General features: G+C 49.8%; 1 protein-coding gene across 1 annotated transcript in view; it reads right to left on the bottom strand.

The window, feature by feature from the left end:
- The window catches only part of LOC140425677 (tripartite motif-containing protein 5-like), an 83671-nt gene that overhangs the window by 23643 nt on the left and 45589 nt on the right, over window positions 1-14439 (bottom strand). The window contains exon 4 of the mRNA XM_072510173.1: window positions 2687-2709. Coding sequence (XP_072366274.1) covers window positions 2687-2709 — 23 coding nt within the window. The remainder of the gene's footprint in view (window positions 1-2686; window positions 2710-14439) is intronic.

Genomic DNA, 14439 nt, shown 5'->3' with positions numbered 1-14439 from the left:
CCTGTGTATGGGATCTGGGACTGATGCCTGTGTATGGGATCTGGGACTGTCGCCTGTGTATGGGATCTGGGACTGTCGCCTGTGTACGCGATCTGGGACTGTCGTCTGTGTCTGGGATCTGGGACTGTCGCCTGTGTATAGGATCTGGGACTGTCGCCTGTGTCTGGGATCAGGGACTGTCGCCTGTGTATCGGATCTGGGACTGATGCCTGTGTGGGATCTAGGACAGTTGCCTGTGTCTAGGATCTGGGACTGTCGCCTGTGTATGCGATCTGGGACTGATGCCTGTGTATGGGACCGGGGACTGTCGCCTGTGTCTGGGATCTGGGACTGTCACCTGTGTGTGGGATCTGGGACTGTCGCCTGTGCCTGGGATCTGGGACCGTCGCCTGTGTACGGGATCTGGGACTGTCACCTTTGTCTGAGATCTGGGACTGTCGCCAGTGTATGGGATCTGGGACTGTCGCCTGTATCTGGGATCTGAGACTGTCGCCTGTGTATGGGATCTGGACTGTCGCCTGTATATGGGATCTGGACTGTCGCCTGTGTATGGGATCTGTGACTGTTGCCTGTGTATGGGATCTGGGACTGTCGCCTGTGTCTGGGATCTGGGACTGTCGCCTGTGTCTGGGATCTGGGACTGTCGCCTGTGTCTGGGATCTGGGACTGTCGCCTGTGTACGAGATCTGAGACTGTCGCCTGCGTATGGGATCTGGGACTGTCGCCTGTGTATATGATCTGGGACTGTCGCCTGTGTCTGGGATCTGAGACTGCCGCCTGTGTATGGGATCTGGGACTGTCGCCTGTATATGGAATCTGGGACTGTCGCCTGTGTACGGGATCTGGGCGTGATGCCTGTGTATGGGATCTAGGACTGTTGCCTGTGTCTGGGATCTTGGATAATCGCCTGTGTAAGGCATCTGGAACTGCCGCCTGTGTATGGGATCTGGGATTGTTGCCTGTGTATGGGATTTGGGACTGTAACCTGTGTATGGGATCAGGAACTGTCGCCTGTGTCTGGGATCTGGGACTGGTGCCTGTGTATGGGATCTGGGACTGTCGTCTGCGTCTGGAATCTGGGACTGATGCCTATGTATGGGATCTGGGACTGTCGCCTGTGTTTGGGATCTGTAAATGCCTCCTGAATATTGGATCTGTAACTGATGCCTGTGTATGGGATCTGGGACTGTTGCCTGCATCTGGGATCTTGACTGTCGCCTGTGTATGGGATCTGGGACTGATGCCTGTGTATAGGACCTGGGACTGTCGCCTGTGTCTGGGATCTGAGACTGTCGCCTGTGTATGGGACCTGGGACTGTCACCTGTATATGGGAGCTGTAACTGATGCCTTTGTCTGGGATCTGGGACTGTTGCCTGTGTATGGGATCTGCAGCAAGAAAGCACATGAATGATCCGGAAACTGACATGTACGGGAAGAATCCATTGTACAAAGTTCTGTATTTTATTGACTTGCCATGTTCATGTCTTGCCACGCGAGTTCTTTTCTTTTCTTTGTTACGGGGGGGGGCGGGGGGGCGGGTTTGTTTGTAAGGTGGAAAATACTGTTATTGAAAAATTCTTAATAAAAATATATATTTTTTAAAGTGTCTGGGATCTGGGACTGTTGCCTGAATATAGGATCTGTAACTGATGCATGATAAGGGATCAAGGATTGATGTCTGTATATTGGATCTGGAACTGTGTCTGTACAGGGATCTGGGATTGGTGCCTATACCTAGGGTTCTGGACTGACATTTGTATATGCTGTTTGGAATTGATGCCTATATATAGGATCTGGGCCTGAAGTCTGTGTATTGGATTTGTGACAGATGTCTCTGTATATGATCCGGGACTGATGCCTATATATAGGCTCTGGGACTGACACCTATATATAGGATAGATGCCTGTCTATAGGACCTGAGACTAATACCTGTACATAGGATCTGGGACTAATGTCTGTCTTTGTGATTAGGACTGGCATCAGGAAATGCTCTGGGACTGATGCCTGTATATATGCTCTGGGACTGATGCCTGTATATATGCTCTGGGACTGATGCCTGTATATATGCTCTGGGACTGATGCCTGTATATATGCTCTGGGACTGATGCCTGTATATATGCTCTGGGACTGATGCCCGTATTTAGGATCTGGGACTGAAGTCTGTGTCTAGAATTTGGAACAGACCTCCCTGTATATGAACTGGGGCTATTGTCTGTCTTTGTGATTGGGAGTGACATCAGTATATATGCTCTGGGACTGATGCCTGTATATATGACCGGGACTGATTCCTTTACATAGGATCTGCGACTGATGCCTATATATATGTTCCCAGACTGATACCTCGATATAGGATCTGTGACTGATGCCTGCATATATGATCCGGGACTGATTCCTTTCCATAGGATCTGTGACTGATGCCTATATATAAGTTCCCGGACTGATACCTCAATATAGGATCTGTGACTGATGCCTGTATTTATGACCCAGAACTGATTCTTCGATATAGGATATGGGACTGACATCTGTATATATGATCTGGAAGTGGAGCTGGAAGCCAGGATTGGACCTGTCTGAAATTGGACCGTAAATAGAGTCAAATAACTTCATTAAATTTAATAACCCAATGAGCAGACATATTTGCCCGAGGAGCATCAATTATTTACCATGCGGCTGAATGAAACTTACTGAGAAAGGACTTCGTTAGATTTCTGTAGGGGAGAAAGAGAGAGCGGGCACGTTAAATCATCACATTAACACACGGTAAACTACAACACAGTTAGACTGATATCGGAGAGTTCAACCTATCAGAACGAGCCGTAGAAACCCAATCACCAAGCCGAAGGTGGCACCGCTGCAGATGGTTGAGACACCAGCAGCAGTACTGGGTGACACTCCCAATACTCTAGTAATGTGCATCCTCAGAGGAAGACCTCATGCAACAACAACTTGCATTTATATATATAGCACCTTTAACGTAGCAAAATGTCCAAAGGCACATATCAGGAGCTCGATCAAACAAAGTTTGACTTTGAGCCATCGAGTGATTTTTTTACATAGAATTTACAGTGTAGAAGGAGGCCATTCAGCCCATCGAGTCTGCACCGGCTCTTGGAAAGAGCACCCTACCCAAGGTCAACACCTCCACCCTATCCCCATAACCCAGTAACCTCACCCAACCCCACCCAACACTAAGGGCAATTTTGGACACTAACGGCAATTTATCATGGCCAATCCACCTAACCTGCACATCTTTGGACTGTGGGAGGAACCCGGAGCACCCGGAGGAAACCCGCGTACACACGGGGAGGACGTGCAGACTCCGCACAGACAGTGACCCAAGCCGGAATCGAACCTGGGACCCTGGAGCTGTGAAGCAATTGTGCTATCCACAATGCTACCGTGCTGCCCTTTGGCAGCTGGAATGATAGAGTACAGAAGGAGTCCATTCAGCCCATCATTTTCTGTGCCAGCCCTTTGAAGAGCTTTCCAGGTGACCGCTACTTCTCCTGCTCAAAGCCCTGTGAGGTTTCTCCCTTCAGGTATTTATCCAGATTTGGAAATTATTAATGAATCAGCTTCCACCACCTTTTCATCCATAATAACTCGCAGTGCAATGGTTTTAAAACCGGATTTTGCTAATTACTTATATACCGTAAATGGTAAAACTCTTAGGAATATAGAAAGTCAGAGAGATCTGGGTGTGCAGGTCCACAGATCGTTGAAGGTGGCAACACAAGTGGACAAGGTAGTCAAGAAAGCACACGGAATGCTTGCCTTCATTGAACGGGGCATCGAGTATAAAAACTGGCAAGTCACGCTGCAGTTGTATAGAACCTTGGTAAGGCCGCACTGGGAATATTGCACACAATTCTGGTCGGCACACAACCCGAAAGATGTGGAGACTTTGGAGAGGGTGCAGAGGAGGTTTACCAGGATGTTGCCTGGTCTGGAAGGTGTTAGCTATGTGGAGAGGCTGAATAGACTCAAACTGTTTTCATTAGAAAGACGGAGGTTGAGGGGTGACCTGATAGAGGTCTACAAGATTATGAGGGGCATGGATAGAGTGGATGGGCAGGCACTCTTTCCCAGGGTGGAGGGGTCAGTCACCAGGGGGCATAGGTTTAAGGTCCGTGGGGCAAAGTTTAGAGGAGATGTGTGAGGCTGGTTTATTACACAGAGGGCGGTGAGTGCCTGGAACGCGTTGCCAGGAGAGGTTGTGGAAGCAGATACATTAGTGGCGTTCAAAAGGCATCTTGACAAACACATGGATAGGATGGGTATCGAGGGATACGGCACAAGGAAGTGCTGAGGGCTTTGGCAAAGATTGGTATCATGACTGGTACAGGCTTGGAGGGCCGAAGGGCCTGATCCTGTGCTGTATTGTTCTTGAAAGATTCTTGTCTGCACACCCCAGGCCTCTCTGTTCCTGCACTTGATCTGCAAGCAGTGACAGAGTGTAACACAGCAAAATTTGCGGATGATACTAAAATAGGCGGGAAAGCAGACAGTGAAGAAGATATAAAGATTTTTCAGACGGATATAGATGGAGTTTATTGTGGATAAGTGTGAGGTTATCCATTTTGGCCGAAAAAATAGAAGGGCAAATTATTATCTAAATGGAAAGTAGATTCAAAATGCATCTGGGCAGAGGGATCTGGGAGTCTTTGTTCATGAATCGCAGAAAGTCAGCATGCAGGCTAAAAGGCAAATTAAATGTTAGCGTTTATTGCAAAAGGACTGGAGTATAAAAATGGAGATGTGTTGTAATTGTATAGGGCATTGGTGAGACCCCATCTGGAGTATTGTGTCCAGTTTTGGTCTCTTTATTTGAGGAAGGGTGTGGGGGCATTGGAGGCCGTTCAGAGGAGGGTCACCAGATTGATCGCGGGGATGAAAGGGTTGACGTATGAGGAGAGATTAAGAACTTCCGCTTGTGACCATGGAGTGATTGGTCACATAAAGGGCTGTTCCTGTTCAAAGTCACAGAAAAGGGCTCTTTTTACCCAGATCCGGGTGGAGTTTTGATGAAAAGGCCGAGGTGAATGTTAGAGGAGTAGTTTACCCCTGGAATGGGAAGTCTTCTGATCACCGGACCCGGCAGAAAACAGTGAGAGGTTTGGCTGGAAAGTTGAAACAGTCTTGTGCTTCACAGACAATCTCTTCCAGCATGCAGGTGGGGGAGGGGCAAGCTGTAAGGCCCCAGATACAGGAACTGATGACTTTTATCAAGGAGGAATTCCATAAACAGAGGAAAGAAATGCATGAGGATCATGCAAAGGCCATTGCAGAAGCTGTGGCATCCCTGAAGAGCACTTTGGAGCGGATGGAGAGGTGTTTGGAGGTGCAGGGGTCGCAGATTCGGGAGGTTGAAGGAGTGATCTCGGACCACAGCCATCGTGTGGTGCTCTGGAGGCGGAGGTGGGGCTCCTCGGAGACCTCTGTAAAACATTGAGGGCAAAGGTGGAAGGGTAGGAGAATGCCTCGAGAAGGCAGAACCTGCGAATAGTGGGCCTGCCTGAAGGAGTGGAAGGTGTGAGTGCCACGAGGTACGTCTCGAGGATGCTGGCGGGACTGGTGGCAGAAGGGGTGCTACATAAGGCACCTGAAATGGACCGAGCGCATAGGTCTCTGAGGCAAAAGCCTAGAGCTGGGGACCCGCCGTGGGTGGTGATCATGAGACTCCATAAATTTGTGGAGAAAGAGAAAATTGTGCGATGGGCCAGGGAGAAGCGTAGCTGCGACTGGGAGGGAAATAACGTCCGAATTTATCAGGACATCGGAGCTAAGTTGGCAAAACGGCGCGCAGGTTTCAACAAGGCCAAGGCGCTGCTGTACCGGCGGCAGGTCAGGTTTGGGGTGCTCTACCCGGTGAAGTTATGGGTGACGTTCGGAGGCCGGGAGTATTATTTCAAGACCCCAGAAGCGGCCGAAGAATTCATTAAGGAGCATAAACTGGGGGAGAACTGAGTGGACAATGTTTGGGAACCGGGGTGCTGGCACTTTGTAAGGGTCGGGAGCATGTTTGAAGTGGGTGTAGGGATTGGGGGATTTTCGCCTTTTTTTGTGGGTGGGTGGTGGGGGGGGGGTTCTGTTCAATGTTGAGATTGTCCGGAGTTGTAGGTTTTGTGGGGTTGGATGTTCCCATCCCCCCTCCTGTTTGTGTTTAACATCTGTTTGTTTGCTTTTGGAGAAGGCAACCTGGGGTTCAGGAGAAGTCCTTGTTTGGGAGGGCGAGGGTAAGGCCAGCAGGAGGCCTTCTTCTTTGAGCTGAGCAGTGGGGAGGTCATTAGGATGTGCCTTTGGGCAGGGGCAGCCGTGCTAGCAGGTTATGCTGGTGAACGGACGTGAGGTGGTGGGGGAGAAGGCCAAGAAGGGTGGCTGGGGGGAGGGGGGAAAGGGGAAGTGGGGGGGGAAGAAGGCAAGGGGAAAAGGGGGGAGGGGGGTTTCTGCGATGCGGCAGGAGGTGAGAGATGACATGGTCAAGGGCGAAGAAAGGGGCCATCTGGGATGGGCTAGGTACAGAGTGGAATTAAAGGGGCAGGAGTTAAGTGGGGAAGATGATGGACGGTAGAGGGGATTGGAGGCGCAAGCCTCCGCTAAGGTTGGTGACGTGGAACGTCTGGGGACTGAATGGGCCGGTTAAAAGGTCGCGGGTGTTCCCGCACCTCAGGAGCTTGAAAGCGGGGGTGGTCTTTCTGCAGGAGACACACCTCCGTGTGAAGGACCAGGTTAGGTTAAGGGAGGGGTGGGTCGGGCAGGTTTTTCACTCGGGGTTTGATTTGAAATCGAGAGGTGTGGCGATTTTAATGAGCAAAAAAATGGGATTTGTGAGTGCGAAGGAGGCGAGGGAGCCAGGTGGGAGATATGTGATTGGGAGTGGGGTATTGGAAGGGGCACCGGTAGTGTTGGTAAATGTGTATGCCCCAAATTGGGATGATGTGGGTTTTATGTGGGGGTTACTGGCAGCAATCCCGGATTTGGCCACGTACCAGTTGATCATGGGAGGAGATTTTAACTGTGTCCTGGAGCCGAGGGTGGATAGATCAAGCCCCAGGTCGATGGGTAGGGTACAAATGGCAAGGGAGCTGGGGGTGTTTATGGAGAGGATGGGTGGATCCATGGCACTTTCAGAACACAGGGGGAAGGGAGTATTCCTTATTTTCACACGTCTATAAGGTGTATTCGAGGATTGATTACTTCGCAGTGAGTCAGGAGATTTTGGTTGGGGTGGAGGGGGCAGAGTATGTGGGGATAGTTATCTCGGACCATGCACCCCACTGGCTGGATATTCGGTTCAGTACGGGACGAGAGCAGAGGCCGGGGTGGAGGTTGGACTCGGGGTTGTTGGCGGATGCCGGTTTTTGTGATAAGGTGCGGTTGGTGATTAGGGATTATGTGGAGTTCAATCAGAATGGGGAGGTGTCGGCGGGCAGTTTTTGGGAAGCACTGAAGGCAGTGGTCCAGGGAGAAATTATCTCATTTACGGTTTGTGCGAATAAGGAAAGGAGGGCGGAACATGACCGTCTAGTGAGCGAGATAGTGGAGGTGGACAGGGAATATTCGAGGGTGCCCACCGTGGAGGGATTGGCGAGGAGGAAAAGGTTGCAGGGGCAATTTGATAGGCTGACAACGGGGAGGGCGGTAGGGCAACTGCGTAGGGCAAGAGGGGTGCAATACGGGTATGGGGAGAAGGCGAGCCGCATGCTGGTGCACCAGCTGCGGAGGCAGGCCGCGTCCAGGGAAATATTGAAGATCCGGACTGGGGCTGGGGATGTGGTGTCAGAGCCAGGGAAGATAAATGAGGCATTTAGAGAGTATTACCAGGGACTTTATGAGGCAGACCCAGGGGGAGAGGAGGGGGACATGGGACGGTTTCTGGACGAGCTGGAATTTCCCCAGGTGGAGGAAGCAAAGAGGCAGGCGTTGGAGGAGTCCCTGGGGCTGAGTGAGGTGCTGGATAGTATCAGGGGTATGAAGTCGGGGGAGGCCCCCGGGCCGGATGGGTACCCGGCAGGATTTTATAAGGAATTTGTGGCGGAACTGGCACCACATCTGTTGGGGGCGTTTAATGAAGCACTGGAGAAGGGGGAGCTGGCGGAGATGATGAAGCCGGCAGTAATCACACTAATCCCAAAAAATGGGAAGGATCCGGTGGAATGTGGGTCGTATTGACCCATATCACTATTGAACACGGATACGAAAGTATTGGCTCAGTTGTTGGCGGGGAGGATGGAGGATTGTGTCCCGGGGGTGGTTGCAGAAGATCAAACAGGCTTTGTGAAGGGCAGGCAGCTCGCGAGTAATATAAGACGGCTGTTGAATGTGGTGATGAATCCGTCGAGAGCTCTGGTACCGGAGGTGGTGGTGTCCATGGATGCTGAGAAAGCATTTGATCGGGTGGAGTGGAGTGGCGGTACTTGTTCGAAGTTTTGGGAAGGTTTGGGTTTGGGCCGAGATTTGTGGCATGGGCGCGGTTGCTGTATGTGGCGCCAAGAGCGAGGGTGAGGACGAATGATATGAGCTCACAAAGCTTTGATTTACACAGGGGTACGAGGCAGGGGTGCCCGCTGTCGCCGCTGCTGTTTGCGCTGGCCATAGAGCCATTGGCGATGGCTGTCAGGGGATCGGCAGAGTGGAAGGGGATAATGAGGGGACAGAGGGAGCATCGGGTGTCGCTCTATGCCGATGACCTCTTGCTGTATGTTTCGGTCCGTTGGAGAGTATGGGAAGGATTATGGGCCTGTTGGGGAGGTTTGGAGGGTTCTCGGGGTACAAGCTGAATGTAGGGAAAAGCGAGGTATTCCCGGGAATGAGCTGGCACAGCGGGCTAATTTAGGGGGGATGCTATTTACAGTAGCGAGGGATAGGTTTAGGTATTTGGGGATTCAGGTAGCGAGGGAATGGACAGGGCTCCATAAGTGGAACTTAACGAAGCTGGTGGAGGAGGCCAGGGAGGATCTTTAGAGGTGGATACACTGCACGTTGGCGGGGAGAGTTCAAGTGGTGAAAATTAATATTCTGCCGAGGTTCTTGTTTATCTTTCAGGCTCTCCCGATCTTTACACCAAAGGCCTTTTTTCGGAAAGTGGACACAATCATCTCTGACTTTGTATGGGCGGGGAAGGTGCCGAGGGTGGGGAGGACCCTGCTACAGAGGCAGAGGCAGCAGGGGGGGTTGGCGTTGCCAAACCTGCTTCATTATTATTGGGTGGCGAATGTGGACAAGGTGCGGCGGTGGTGGGAAGGAGAAGGGGTAGAGTGGGCTAGGATGGAGGAGGAATCTTGTAAGGGGTCTAATTTGAGGGCTATGGTGACGGCAGCATTGCCAATGGCTCCGAGTGGGTATTCAGGGAACCCAGTGGTGCAGTCCACGGTGAACTTGTGGAATCAGCTGAGGAGGCATTTTAGGGTGGAAGGGATGTCGGTGCTAACGCCGCTGTGCGACAATCATGGGTTTGAGCCGGGGGGGGGGGGGGGGGGGGGGGGGGGGGGGGGATGGATAGTGTATACAGGAGGTGGAGGGAAGTGGGGCTGGTCAAGGTGAGGGATTTGTATTTGGGGGAAGGGTTTGCCAGTCTGAGGAGCTAAGGGAGAGGGTAGAGCTGCCGAGGGGCAGTGAGTTCAGGTATCTGCAGGTTAGGGACTTTGCGCGAAAGGTTTGGAGGTGGTTCCCTAGATTGCCGGGATACACCCTGCTGGAGCGACTGCTGCTTCCAGATGCGGAAGGGGAGGGAAGAATTGGGGATATATCTAAGTGGCTGGGGGAGCAGGGAGGCGAGCGGGTGGTGAAGATCAAGGAGAAATGGGAAGCGGAGTTGGGAGGGGAGATCAATTGGGGAGTATGGAGTGAGGCACTGCGAAGGATAAACCGGACCTCCTCTTGTGCAAGGATGAGCCTGACACAGTTTAAGGTGGTGCACAGGGTGCATATGACTCGGGCGAGAATGAGTGGGTTCTTCCAGGAGGTAGCAGATGAGTGTGAGAGGTGTGGGCGGGGGCCAGCGAATCGCGCACACATGTTTCGGGCTTGTGAAAAATTGGGAAGATTCTGGGCGGGAGTGTTTGCGGTCTTAGCCAGGATAGAGGAGGAGGGAGTGGACTCGGACCCTTTGGTGGCGATATTTGGGGTATCAGAGAAGCCGGAGCTCATGGAGCGGAGGAAGACCGATGTCGTGACCTTCGCCTCTCTGATTGCACGGCAACGAATTTTGCTGGAGTGGCGGTTGGCATCGCCACAGGGGGTAGCAGCTTGGTTGGGTGACCTGTACGACTTCCTGCAGTTAGAGAAGATAAAGTATGAGTTAAGGGGCTCAGCAGGGGAGTTTGAGAAAAGGTGGGGATGTTTGTGACTGTGTTTGAGGAGCTGGGGGGTGGGGGAGTGGGTGATGGGGAGGGAGGGGTGAAAAAGGAGAAAAATCTGTACAAACTGTACAGTTGATTGTTGGGAAGTATGTTTCCCGGGGTGTTTATTTGCTGTAACCTACTTTGATACAAGTTTGAATTAAAAAATGAGGCGAGATTAAACAGTTTGGGCTTGTACTCGCTGGAGTTTAGAAGGTTGAGAGGGGATCTGATCGAGGTGTATAAAATCCTAACGGATTGATCAAGTAAATGTAGGCCAAACGTTCTCCCATGTGGGGAAATCTAGAACGAGAGGTCACAGATATAGGTTGAGATGCGATTGAATTTAAAACTGAGATGAGGAGGAACTACTTCTCGCAGAGGGTGGTGAATCTGTGGAACTCGATGCCCCATGGTGCGGTGGAATCTGAATCAGTAAATGGTTTCAAGAAGGAGATAGATTTATTCTGATTTTTAAAATAGTTAAAGCGACCTGGGGAATTGGGGGGTGGTGGATTTGAGACCAGGAAGATATCGGCCATGAACTGATTCAATGCAGAGCAGGCTCAAAGGGCTGAATTTCCTACTCCTGCTCCTGATTCCTATGTTCCTATGCACTTCCTTTAGAATAACACAAATAAGGTTAATTTTTTTACCTAATTTTTCCTGTGTAAGGACAAATCAGGACAAGAGAGAGATGTGGCAAGGTAGAGATGTTTAAGGAGTGAATTCCAAAAAGTCAGGCTGAGGTAACTGAAGACACAGTTGGCAATGGTTGAGTGAGGGATATTGGGACTGTACAGGAAAAATAGTCAAGAGACGTTTGGAGAGATTGGCATTAATTAAGGAGAGCCAACATGAATTTGTTACAGGGAGATCATGCTTGATTAATTTAATTGAACATTTTGATAAAGTACCAGAGAAGGTTGATGAAGGGAGTGTGGTGAATGTTGTCTATATGAATTTGAAGAAAGTGTTTGAAAAAGTACCACATCCCTGGTTAACAAAATTGAGACATGTGGAATTGTCAACTTGGATTAAAAAATTGGCTGAAGGACAGAAAACAAGTCACGTCAAATAGTTGTTTTTCAGACTGTAGTGACTTTCTACCAAATCCTATCCACCTTTGCCTTAAAAATATCCAGAGACTCTGATGTCACAACCTTTTGTGGAAGAGAGTTCCAAAGACTCACGATCCTTTGCGTGAGAAAAATTCACCTAATCTCCGTTTCAAATGAGCAACCCTTTATTTTTAAATAGTGACCCCCTGATGCAACCATCAATTCACTCGAGACAGAGAGTGGAAGTGAACAGTGGCTTTAATCAACTAGAACAGTGCCTGCCTGCGACTGCTCTGCAAGTGAGAGCCGCCTACAGGGCAGCTGCTCTATATACCTCCCCTCAAGGGGGCGGGGCCAGGGGCGGAGCCCCCAAGGGCACCAACATGATACAATCAGTGTAGTACAGTACAATGGTCCATAGGTGGAGCCCACATGGGCAACACACACACCCTTCCTTAGATAAGGAGACCAATACAGTACACAATACTCCAAATGTGGTCTCACTAGTGCCCTGTACAACTGAAGTGTAACCTCCCTACTTTTGTATTCAGATATGATTTGGCCAGAGTAGACTGGGAGCTGACACGTTTAGGTAAACCTGTGACAGAACGTGGGACACATTCAGGAAGGAAATATGGAGAGTGCAGGGCCAACATAAAGAAAAAGGGTAAGACCAACAAATGCAGTGAACCCTGGTTATCGATGGGTATACAGCATTGGATCAGGAGAAAAAGGGAGGTTTATCATGGGCTCAAATATGCAGAGGCCCCAGAGGCGTATAGAATGTGCATGACAGAATTTCAAAAGGAAATTAGGAGAGCAAAAAGGGGACATGAAGGATACTGCCAGATGCACTAAAGGTAAAAGGAGAACGAGAGAAAGAGTAGGGCCCATTAATGACCACAGTGGTCATTTGTGTGCGGAGACGGAGGATGGAGGTTGGGTTCTAAATGAATACTTTGTGTTGGTGTTCACTCGTGAGAGGGACAGTGTGGGTTTAAAAATCAGGGAGAAGGACTGTGATAAAATTAAAGAGATCAACATAGACAGAGAGGAGGTTCTGAGTGGTCTGGCAGGCTTAAATCTAAGGGGCCGCACGGTGGCGCAGTGGTTAGCACCGCTGCCTCACGGCGCCGAGGTCCCAGGTTCGATCCCGGCTCTGGGTCAATGTCCGTGTGGAGTTTGCACATTCTCCCCGTGTCTGCGTGGGTTTCGCCCCCACAACCCAAAGGTGTGCAGGGTAGGTGGATTGGGCTCGCTTAATTGGAAAAAATGAATTGGGTACTCAAAATTATGGGCGGCACGGTAGCATAGTGGTTAGCACAATTGCTTCACAGCTCCAGGGTCACAGGTTCGATTCCCGGCTTGGGTCACTGTCTGTGCGGAGTCTGCACGTTCTCCCAGTGTGTGCGTGGGTTTCCTCCGGGTGCTCCGGTTTCCTCCCACAGTCCAAAGATGTGCAGGTTAGGTGGATTGGCCATGTTAAATTGCCCTTAGTGTCCAAAATTGCCCTTAGTGTTAGGTGGGGTTACTGGGTTATGGGGATAGGGTGGAGGTGTGGGCTTGGGTAGGGTGCTTTTCCAAGAGCCGGTGCAGACTCGATGGGCCGAATGGCCTCCTTCTGCACTGTAAATTCTATGATTCTATAAAATTTATTTTAAAAATGGAAAAAAAAGAAAATAGATAAATATCCAGGGCCAGATGAATGTACCCCAGGCTGTTGAGTGAGGCAAGGGAGGAAATAGTAGGGGCTTTAAACTAAATAGTGTGAGGGAGAATTGTATGGAGAATTAGAAAATCAAAGATAAAGGGGAAGGTCCTATCGAAAGGACGGGCAGATGGGCAGAGGGGCGGGGTTGCATTGTTAGTAAGGAATGAAGTTAAATCGATAGCAAGGAGCGATATAGGATCAGAAGGCATAGATTCTTTGAGGGTAGAGTTGCGGAATTGCAAAGGTAAAAAGACCCTGATGGGAGTTATGTACAGGCCCCCTAGCAGTAGTCAGGATGTGGGCCAGAAAATAAATCAGGAGTTAGAAAAGGCATGTAAAAAAGGCAATATTACAATAAACATGGGGGACTTCAATGTGTAGGTGGACTGAGAAAATCAGGTTGGTAGTGGATCCCAAGAAAAGGAATTTGTGGAATGTCTAAGAGATGATTTTTTGGAGCAGCTTGTGACAAAGCCTACTGGGAAACAGGCAATTCTGGATTTGGTGATGTGTAATGAGGCAGACTTGATTAGGGAACTTAAGATGAAGGAACCCTTATGGGGCAGTGACCACAATATGATAGATTTTACTCGGCCGTTTGAGAGGGAGAAGCTGGAATCAGATGTAATGGTATTATAATTGAATAAAGATAATGTGGGTTTAGCCCCCACAACCCAAATATGTGCAGGGTAGGTGGATTGGCCACGCTAAATTGCCCCTTAATTGGAAAAAATGAATTGGGCGATATCTGGCCTAACTACAAAGACATGAGGGAGGAACTGGCCAGAGTTGATTGGAAAAGGAGTCTAGCACGGAGGACAGCAGAACAGCAATGGCAAGGGTTTTTGGGGGTTATTCGGGAGGCACAACAGAAATTCATCCCAAGGCGGAGGAAACATGCTCAGGGGAGGACGAGGCATCCATGGCTGACGAGGGAAGTCAAGGACAGCATAAAAGAAAAAGAAAAAGCATACAAAGTGGCGAGTATTAGTGGGAAGCCAGAGGATTGGGAAGCCTTTAAAAGAGAATGGAGGAAAACTAAAAAAGCAATAAGAGGAAGAGTTGAAAAATGAATGTAAGCTAGCTAGTAATATAAAAGAATATTCAATATGTAAAAGGTAAGAGAGAGGCAAGAATAGATATTGGACCACTGGAAAATGTGGCTGGAGAAGTAGTAATAGGAAACAAAGAAATGGCAGACGAACTGAATAGTTACTTTGCATCAGTCTTCATGGTGGAAGACACCAGTGGGATACCAGAGCTCCAGGAGAATCAGGGGGCAGAGGTGAGTGCAGTGGCCATCACTAAGGAGAAGGTTCTGGGAAA

This window comes from Scyliorhinus torazame, chromosome 6 (genome assembly GCF_047496885.1).
Source record: "Scyliorhinus torazame isolate Kashiwa2021f chromosome 6, sScyTor2.1, whole genome shotgun sequence".
Taxonomy (NCBI): domain Eukaryota; kingdom Metazoa; phylum Chordata; class Chondrichthyes; order Carcharhiniformes; family Scyliorhinidae; genus Scyliorhinus; species Scyliorhinus torazame.
This window is presented reverse-complemented; position numbering and strand designations above follow the sequence as displayed.